At 43.9% G+C, this 10,251-nt stretch overlaps 1 protein-coding gene across 1 annotated transcript; it reads left to right on the forward strand.

The window, feature by feature from the left end:
- The first annotated feature begins 8,713 nt into the window (after nt 1-8,713).
- On the forward strand, nt 8,714-9,712 carry MC4R (melanocortin 4 receptor). Its single transcript, XM_030189989.1, has one exon. The coding sequence runs from the start codon at nt 8,714-8,716 to the stop codon at nt 9,710-9,712; it is 999 nt and encodes a 332-aa protein (XP_030045849.1).
- Nucleotides 9,713-10,251: the final 539 nt, after the last annotated feature.

Consider the following 10,251-nt stretch of genomic DNA (forward strand, 5'->3'; position numbering starts at 1 on the left):
ATCTTCCTCCAGTACTGATGTGACATGATCTTTCCCTATGTAACAAGTATAGCCTCCTTTAGTGTTAAAGATTTACATTCTCCCCAAGCAAACTGGAGACTGTACACTGCTGCATTGCATAAATTAGGCATGTATCATGGCACATATCTGAGGCATTCTCTGTGGATGAAATGGGATAACATTTTGTAAGAAAGCAGGATTCTCACTAAGAGGGGAAGCTATCAAAGTGTGGTAAAAGTTGATTTACTACAGGAGTTACCAACCTGTGGTATCTCAGTACCACAGGTTACTGGCTCCTGTGGTATATACATAACACTGCTAGTGAGGAACTTCGCTAACAGGGTTGTGGCACCATCCAGGGAGCATCAGATCACAAAGCTGTGACCCGATACTCCCAGGCCACATCTTAAAGGGCAAAGTTACTTCAAGGTACTCCCTCCCCCAAGCCTCTCCAAGCACGAACTCCCTCCTGAGGCCCTTTCTCAATTCAAGCTCCCCAAAACAAACAGCCCCAACCTGAAGGGCCTCCCCAAGTATAAATCCCCCCACTTGTATGTTCCTGGCCTACAGAAAGAACCCCCAGTATCATGATTCCCTCATCCACAAGGACCCCCCCACACCCTCCTGAAGGTCTCCTCAGGTCTACCTTCCAATATTCCTGGTGTCTAGTGGGGTCAGAAAGGAGTGATCCTCAGTCATCCTTGGCATAGCTGGAGTCAGACTTTAAAATGGCACGGGCAACCCCTAGTGGTAAATAAGGAGTCATGTTTTCTTATAAGGGTTTCTTTGCATACATTTAGCATACACATGCAAAAACCAATTTTCAGAAAGCCTGTTTTTATACATGTATATCATAATTAAGTTTATGTGGGAAGGGGGCATGTGGATGGGGCTATGGTGGAATGGAAACCACGTGTCTGTCCTGATGGATAAACCTCAGGAGTTACACCTGCTCTGCCCCATTAAGAAGAGCAGACCAAGTAGGAGTACGGTGTGTTATGAGTCACTGTCTTATAGCACCATAGCGCCTAAGCCCTTTCCCATCACATCTCCACTTATCAGCCCCCACAGAGGTCTCCATCTCAATCATCCACCCCAAAGAAGTCACCATCCACATCGCAACAAGAGGTCTCCATCCTCATGTGATCTTCTCATGCAGCACAACCCCCCCATTTCGTCTTAACTCCTCCTCCCTAATTGAAAGCCACTCCTTCCACTCCCAGGCATCCCCAACCCTACCTGGTGAGAGGGGAGTTCTGGTGGTCAAGTGATGGAGGGGTGGAGCTATCCCCTTCTGCACCCACCCCATCTGAACTGGGTAAGCAAAATGGTACCCTTGACTCCTAGCGAAGGTCTTATGGTGCTACCACTAGGGATCAGCCTTCCACATAAAGAAGATTCAGACTACATCTTGAGGTAGGTGGTGGTTGGAGGACTCAGCCTACACCTTTGGGTAGGCGGTAATTGGTGATAGGAGGATTCAGCCTACACCTTGGGGTAGGCGGCGGATGGAGGACTCAGCCTACACCTTGGGGTAGGTGGTAACTGGTGATAGGAGGATTCAACCTACACCTTGGGGTAGGTGGCAGTTGGAAGACTCAGCCTACACCTTTGAGTAGATGGTGACTGGTGATAGGAGGATTCACCCTACGCTTTGGGAAGGCGGCGGTTGGACAACTCGGCCTACACCTTCAGGTAGGCATCGACATTCACAAGGAGCAATGAGAAAACTTGGAAAAAACTAAACAAATGGATATAAAATGGATTTATGTACACACAAAGGGGCACTCAAGTGCAGATCTGGATGTTTATAACCACTGGATTCTATAAACTTTCATGCTGAAATGTATGCTTTGTGTGCAAATTTGCGCGTTTAAGTTATAGAATAAAGGCAGTTGCGCATGCAATTTAATTTAATAATTTGCTAATTGGAGTTAATGTGTGGTAATTGGTACTAATTGTACCAATGAGCATTTGCATGTGAAATTGCCCTTAGTCACTATTCTAGAAGTCGCACACACTGATTCCATTGTGCGCCACTTCTAGGGGGTGTGGATGCCAGTGGCATAGCTATGTGGGGCCACGGGGAGCCTGGGCCCCCGTAGATTTGGCCCTGGACCCCCCTGCAAACGACCTGCCTGACCCCCCACTTGTGCCGCCAACCCACCATCACTGTCGCCTGCCTTTGCTGGCGGGGGACCCCAACCCCCGCCAGCCGAGGCCCTCTTCTTCTTGCAAAAGGGTTCCTTCTGTTTCTGACGTCCTGCATGTACAACGTGCAGGACATCAGAAACAGAAGGTAGCCTTTTGCGAGAAGAAGAGGACCTCGGCTGGCGGGGGTTGGAGTCCCCTGCCAGCAAAGGTAGGCAACGGTGGTGGGAGGGGGTGTCGAGAGGGTCGGTGGCAGGGGGGGCAAAGTCAGCAATGGTGGGGGGGGGGGGTCAGCAGCGCCGGGGGGAGGGCTAAAATGTGCCCCCTCACCTCGGGCTCTGGACCCCCCTCCCGCCAAAGTCTGGCTACGCCCCTAGTGGATGCGGGAGGGGCACGGACCAGTCAGGGGCATGCCTAGGCTTTTGGCACTCAGGTTATAGCATACAAGGAGTTACGTGCTTAATTGCCAACAGTTAGGTGCGATCACTTACACCAACTTTTGATATGGTGTAAGTTCTTGCATCTAAAGTTAGGTGTGAAATTGTCTCATTAATCCATGCTTTTGAATATCCTCTGTAATTTTGTTCTTTATAATAGTCTCTATCATTTTGCCCAGCACCAACGTCAGACTCACCGGTCTATAATTTTCCGGATCCCCTCTGGAACCTTTTTTAAACATCAGTGTTACATTGGCCACCCTCCAAACTTCCCTTAAGTGGAGCTGAATAGCAGGCCCAAAGTTACCTTTTTGACTATAATTTGTCTGTTCCTTTTAACATCTTTTATAACAGGGTTGAAATTAGATGATCTGCTATGTGCTAGCTAATAAATTTACATGCCATTACCACATAAATTGCAATTTACGTTTATCATAATTGAGCGGAGCAAAAGCTTTTATGCATAACAGCACTAATGGTTGTTTCTATTTTCCAGTGTTTAATGTATATATTCTTTCCTCTTCAACAGCTTCTAACTGAGCTCCAGCACTATAATTTTCAGGGCCATGGAGGAAAAGATGAAGATTATTATGGGGATTGTGAACCTTGGCATGGCTTGTCTAAAATACTATTGGGTTGATATTCAAATGCATTTATGTAGTCAGAGGCAGCTCTGACTGCATTTTTTTTTTTTTAATGCTGGAACCTCTTTATAAATTTGGTCATTTTGTTCATAGACCTTCCAAATCTATTTGATCAGAAAATAGCAGTAGTTTTGGGTGGGGTGAACATGTTGAAAAATCAACAGCAAATTTAGCCACTGACCCCCCCCCCCAGATTCTATATATGGGGCCTGAAAATCTGCATGGAAACTGAAGCACATTCTATAACAAGCACATAATTTAAATGGTTAATTAGCTAATCAGTGCTTTTAATTGGATATTAACAAGCAATTATCAGCACTAATTGGCATTGAGATTTACGCACACAACTCGTTTAGGGGTCCTTTTACAAAGGCATGTAAGGGCCTATGTGTGTCTAGTGTACGCCAAATCGGCATTACCGCCTGGCTACCGCATGCCCTGGGCAGTAATTCTGAATTTGGCGCGCGCCAAAAAGATATGGTAGAAAATATTTTCTATTTTCTATCAAATGGTGCTTACCTAGTGGTAGACATCAGTGTGTGTGTGCTGCATGCCTAATGCCCGCTTGAGACCTCACTGCTAAGTCAATGAGTGGCAGTAAGGTCTGAGGCAAAATGGACATGTACTGGTTTTTATTTTGCCACATGTCCATTTTCTGGCACCTTATAAAAAGGCCCTTTTTCCAGGACGTGATAAAAACTGGCCCGGTGTATGCACAAAAGACACGCTCGCACTGCCACAGGCCACTTTTTTCTGCGGCTTAGTAAAAGGCCCCTAAGTGCATTCTATAACTTGGTGCGCCTACATTCTAAGTCATATAGTTGAAAAAGGAGATGTGGCCATGGGCGTTTCTAAAATCTATGTTCATTATTATAGAATACACCCGCTCTTTGCCAGATTCTATATAGCACGCCTAGAGATCCACATCGAAATCCAGTCATATTCTATAACAGCGTGCATAACTTAATTGGCTTAACAAGCCAATCAACGTATTTAACAGCACTTAACAAGCAAAAATGAACACTAATTGGCAATTATTAGAATTTACATGCATAATTCATCAAGCAGATTCTATAATGAACTGTGCCTACATTCTAAAGTGTGCAGTTCAAAAGGGACGTGGCTATGGGTGGGGAAATGGGCGTTTCATTGTAATTTCAAAATTTATACACATTGTTATAGACTATGGCCCAGTGAGTGTAAATCTATGTGTAGGGATTTTCGTTATGTTTTCATTGGTATAAATGGATGCATGTAGTTTTAGGCGCTGGGATATCAACTAAGTATATTCTATATACCACACCTAAATCTAGGTGTCGCTTATCTCTCTATATAAAATGCACCTCTAACATTCTAATGAAGCCTCCACAAGTCCCAACGTTCTAAATCCTTGGTGGTGTAGATCAAAATTCGCCCATGAGTGTTTGCCCTGCCCTCACGTCAAACGTGATGACACCGAGGGCGGAGCAATGGCACTCAACCAATCGCATCGCTATGCCCTCAACGTCATCACATTTGACGCAAGGGCGGGGCAGACATCGATCTACACCACTACACAAATTTTGGAACTTTTGGAAGCTTAAAAAGAACGCTGGAGGTGCGTTTTAAATAGAGAGAAGAGAGATGAGGAAAACCGATAGATGGCTGAAGGGGGGGCAGGGGAGAGAGCACAATCGCTGGGTGGATGCAGAGGAGGAAGATGGGGGGGGCAGGGGCACAGCACAATCGCTGGGTGGCTGCAAGGGGGGCAGGGAAGAGAACAGATTCGCTGGGTGACTGGGGGGGGGCAGGAGAGAGCAGAAACGCTGGGTGGCTGCAGGGGGGCAGGGGGAGACAGCAGAATCGCACACACTCTGTGCCTCACACACACACTATCTGTCTCACAGACACACTCTCTCTCTGTCACACACACACACACTCGCACGGTGCTGCAAACCACACAGAGGGGGGGAGAGGCAGGGAGTCCTGAAACCACAGGGGGGGAAGGTGGAGGGGGTCCTCAGACCTCAGAAGGAGGGGGAGGTATCTCTGTCACACACACTCTCTCACAGTCAGTGTCTTTCTCTCTCTCACACAGTCTCTCACACTATGTCTGACACTGAATCACATTCACTCTCTATGTGTCACACAGTCGGTCTCACACACTCGCTGAAATACACTCTCTTGGACTCACAGTCTGTGTATTGCACACATACTCTCACACACTCTCTCTCACACACACTCTCTCACACACAGTGTATCTGTGTGCAACATACTCTCTCTCACAGTCACTGTGTCTCACATACACACTCGCACACACTCTCTGCCTCACACACACACTCTGTCTCACAGACACACTGTCACTCTCTCTCTCTGTCACACACACACACTCGCACATTCACTCTCTCTCTCACTCACACAGTCACTCTCACACACACTCTCTCAAGCAAACACACTCCCAGGAAAACCTTGCTAGCGCCCGTTTCATTTTGTCTCTGAAACGGGCCTTATTTACTAGTAGAATATATTTAGACAGATATATTTACCGCATGGATTTTTTAAGGCACCATTTATAGAATCTGGCCCTCTGCACCTAATTTAGGCATTTGGATTTATGCCAAGTAAAATGTGGCCTAAATGGACACGACCAAATTTAGTCACGTGGCAAGCCACTTGGCGTATTCTATATGCCACGCAGAAAGTTAAGTGTATTCTACAAAATTTAGGCATACTTTAGAAAATATGCCTAGGCGTTATTGCTTTCCGCACGGATTTTTCAGGTGCCATATATAGAATCTGACCCTGAACATGTAGATTATGGGTTGATATTTAGTGGCATTTATTTATTTATTAGGATTTACCACCTTTTGGAAGAAATTCACTCAAGGCGGTGTATAGCAAGAATAAGTCAATGTAGCCGTGTCTATGTATGAATTACGTAAGACATGATGCTGATTCATCATAGAGAATGCGATCCTAAATGTTCACTATTGGTTGACCTATTTCCTCTGAAATTTTATAATTAACTTTCTTAAGGTTGTTTAACTAGTCCCAGACTGTGTGATGCCAACTTCCACAAGCCGTCGGCATTTCAAAGCTTGTACGGACAATCACCATATTCTGGGAAATACATCCTGATTGTTTGATTGATCTCATATGTTTATGAGTATACCTATAGGATCTCTTTGACCCCTGAGGCAGGCCCCTGTCGGGTCATTTTCTGAATAAAAGGATAACATTTTTCTCAATCCTGAAGGCCCAGTGTTTGCTTTTCTTGTGCCTCCCGATATGTGAGCAGTATTGCGAATCTGAAAAGAGATAGTAAGGCTGAACCATATTATAATGAAGCAGCTAAATACATTCTAAAGATCAGTGCAGGGCAAGCCCCAAATGTTTCATTATACCGGTCACATTGATTGATGGATAAGAAATATTTTAGTTTCAAATGATTTTATTAGTCTTCACTCAAAAAAAAAAAGAGAAATAACAATGCAAAACATCTTTCAAAAGAACAAAAAAATCCCTTAACACAGAGAAAGGTTCAATAGCAGCTATTAACTAACCCCCCTCCCCACCCATCCCCCTCCCTTTCACAAAATCACTACATCCCAAGTCAACAATTGTTCAGGGTTCCTTTTACTAAGATGCACTGAAAAATGGCCTGCGGTAGTGTAGGTGTGGGTTTTGGGCGCGTGCGCAGATCCATTTTTCAATGCACCTGCAAAAAATGACTTTTTAAAAAATTTCACCAAAAATGGACGTGCGACAAAATAAAAATTGCCGCATGTGCCCATTTTGGGTCTGAGACTTTACTGCCAGCCATTGACTTAGTGGTCTCATGCATTAACTGGGCGGTAATGACCTATGTGCATAGAATGCCACACGCTTCAGAACATAAAAACTATTTTTCAGATGCGTGTAGCAGACATATGTCAAAAATGAAATTACCGCAATGGCCACACGGTAGCTGGGTGGTAACTCCAAATTGGCACACGTTGGGCGTTTAGGCGCCTACGCGGCTTAGTAAAAGGGCCCCTCAGTATCAAACTTCTTGCTGTTGGAGATACGGACTATAAATATGGGTCCCAGATAGAAAGATATAGCTTTTCTTTTTTTACTCAAGCTACTCACACCCCTTTCTTCCCATTGAGCCAAAGTACGGACATAAGCTCTCCAGTTTCAATATAATGGAAGATTTGAGACTGACCAAGAACATAATATGCATTTTTTGCCAAGCATCATCAATTTACAAATCAACACTTTCTGTCCTTTCCCCACCGCACCCAGTGGATAAATAAATAACATTTTTTTAATGCAATTCAGTGCTATCCAGCTTCCCAAACAGCCTTTTATATACTGGCCTGCTAGCTCATAGCCTCTGGCTGCTTTCTGATATGAATGAAGGCCATCGTTTCCCTTATAAATAATACCTATAATATGATTTTATTATTCAGTGTAAAGCACTGGGAAACATACACATTAAACTGGTATATCATATTTCATGATACAGAAATAATTTGTTTTAGGTAACAGGGATAAGGGACACTCTCTGACGAAAGCAAAATTGTTCTAAAATAATTGAAGTGCAAAAAGATTTGCTCTGCATTCGTTTTTCTGTTACTATCTGAAGCTATAGTGCCATGGATCCATGGGAAGATGATAGTGCTGGTATCTGTCTTCTGCACCTCTCAGGCTGCACTTCGTTCTGTGTAGGCAGAAGGGAGAAGGAGAGGTGGAGTCTGGATCTTCGCATTTTTTTTTCTATAAAACCAGCAAAATAACCTTGTTGCCTGGGCAGCTGATGCGGACTGTGCTGTATCTTTTTCATAGCAGCGATTCCTTCGGCCTGTTACACGAAGCTCTCAGTGGAACAGAAGGTGTGATGAAAAGAAATGGCAGAAATCAATTCAAAGTCAACACTCAGAGGAGAAAAAGTGAACGTTTCGCTGCAAAGACTGGACACCATGTGAGCACAGGTCTGAATAGAAGCATCCTTAGTGACCACACTCAGCAATTTAAGAAGATATTCAAGACTCATTTATTTGTGCAGGCTTTCCTTACAAAGTAAGTGACTGTGTGGGGAGTGTTAGATGGTATCAGGCATTTGTGATGGAAGATAGATGGTGGGGAGATTAGTCTTTTGATATGTATTATGTTATTTGTTATATGTTACATGTTTGTGTGTTTTTATTAAATTATGTATGTGGCCATTTTTAATAGTTGCATAGTGTAAGTCGGAGTATACGTTTTTAAAATAAAATAAAGAAATAAATACATTCTGGCACAGAAAATTGCTTTGTTGATGGGAAAGACACGCTTTGAGAGATCATGGTTATTCCAGAAATTCTACCTTAACTATTTCTGTATTATTACTTGCTTCAGCCAAGACGAGAGCTACAGGAAAGCTACACAGAAAGCAAAGATGTCATGAAAACACAAGGGATCTTTTTCTTTTTTTCTCTCGGATATGTCAAGTTGATGACAGGATCATCCCTTCGGAAAATGAACTTCACACCCCACCGTAGTGTGCAGCTGCCTCTGTACTTCCAGAATCACAATAGTGGCTTGCACGCAGGTGCGGATGGGTCCAGCGGAAAGGGCCAGTACTCTGGAGGATGCTACGAACAACTATTTGTCTCACCTGAGGTGTTTGTGACTTTGGGCATAGTGAGCTTGCTGGAGAACATCTCCGTCATTGTGGCAATAGCGAAAAACAAGAACCTTCACTCTCCCATGTATTTCTACATCTGTAGTCTAGCAGTAGCAGATCTGCTAGTGAGTCTTTCCAACAGTTCAGAAACAATCGTAATCATGCTGGTAAACAGCACCGATACGAATACCCAACGCTTTACTGTTAATATTGATAATGTGATTGACTCTGTGATCTGCAGCTCTTTGCTGGCATCAATATGCAGTCTACTTTCTATTGCTGTGGACAGGTATTTCACCATTTTCTATGCCCTGCAGTATCATAACATCATGACCGTGAGGAGGGCTGTGATGATCATAGCTTGCATCTGGGCAGCTTGCACAGTGTCCGGAATCTTGTTTATCATCTACTCGGACAGCACGGCTGTCATTATTTGCCTTATCAGCACATTCTTTACCATGCTGGTTCTCATGACTTTTCTGTACATTCACATGTTCATGATGGCCCGGCTGCACATGAAAAGGATTGCAGTTCTGCCCGGGAGTGGCACCATCATCCGCCAAGGTGCCAACATGAAAGCGGCTATCACGTTGACCATCTTGCTAGGGGTTTTTGTAGTGTGCTGGGCCCCTTTCTTTCTTCACCTTATTTTTTATGTCTCTTGTCCCCAGAACCCATACTGCATGTGTTTCATGTCCCACTTTAACATATACCTTATCCTCATCATGTGCAACTCAGTGATTGACCCGCTTATCTATGCTCTTCGCAGTCAAGAGCTTCGGAAAACCTTCCTGGAGATGATATGCTGTTACAACCAAGGAGGGCTCTGTAATCTGCTGGGAAAATATTAAACGCTGGCAGATTAATCACTGTGTTTCACATGCTTCTGTGTAACCCTCTGAGGATTTCAATTGTGTTTTGATGGCATGTGTTGTCATAGCACTCTTTTCCTACATTTATTGTGTCTGAAAAAATAAAATATACAGCTGCTGTGACTTACAACTTGAAGAAAAATACTGTGTCTAGGTAAAAATAAACAACATAATAAACAAAATTAAGCTGCGCTAAAAAGTGTCCTGCACGTTTTTTAGTGTGTGAGTTTGCTGTGCTGAGGCCACTTTTAGTATGGCTATGAAATGATCACAATTTCTTTTTTTTCCCATTAATAGCCATGCGCTAATTTTCCAATTAGTGCATGGTCATTACTGCCACTTATTTTGTAGGTGGTAAGGGCTCCTGTGCTAATCCTGCACTAATCGGTCAACGAGCACCAATGCCCACACGCTAACTGCTTAGCGCAGGACATACCTACTCGCTGCCTCCAAACATGCCCTTCCCCTGCATTAAAAAATAAAATCTATGTTATAGCACATGTGAAGTGTGCGCCAAT

Source organism: Microcaecilia unicolor, chromosome 1 (assembly GCF_901765095.1).
Source record: "Microcaecilia unicolor chromosome 1, aMicUni1.1, whole genome shotgun sequence".
NCBI lineage: Eukaryota > Metazoa > Chordata > Amphibia > Gymnophiona > Siphonopidae > Microcaecilia > Microcaecilia unicolor.

Excerpts from the sequence above, each read along its gene's own strand:
- MC4R (XM_030189989.1), top strand. The coding sequence starts at position 8,714 with ATGAACTTCACACCCCACCGTAGTGTGCAGCTGCCTCTGTACTTCCAG.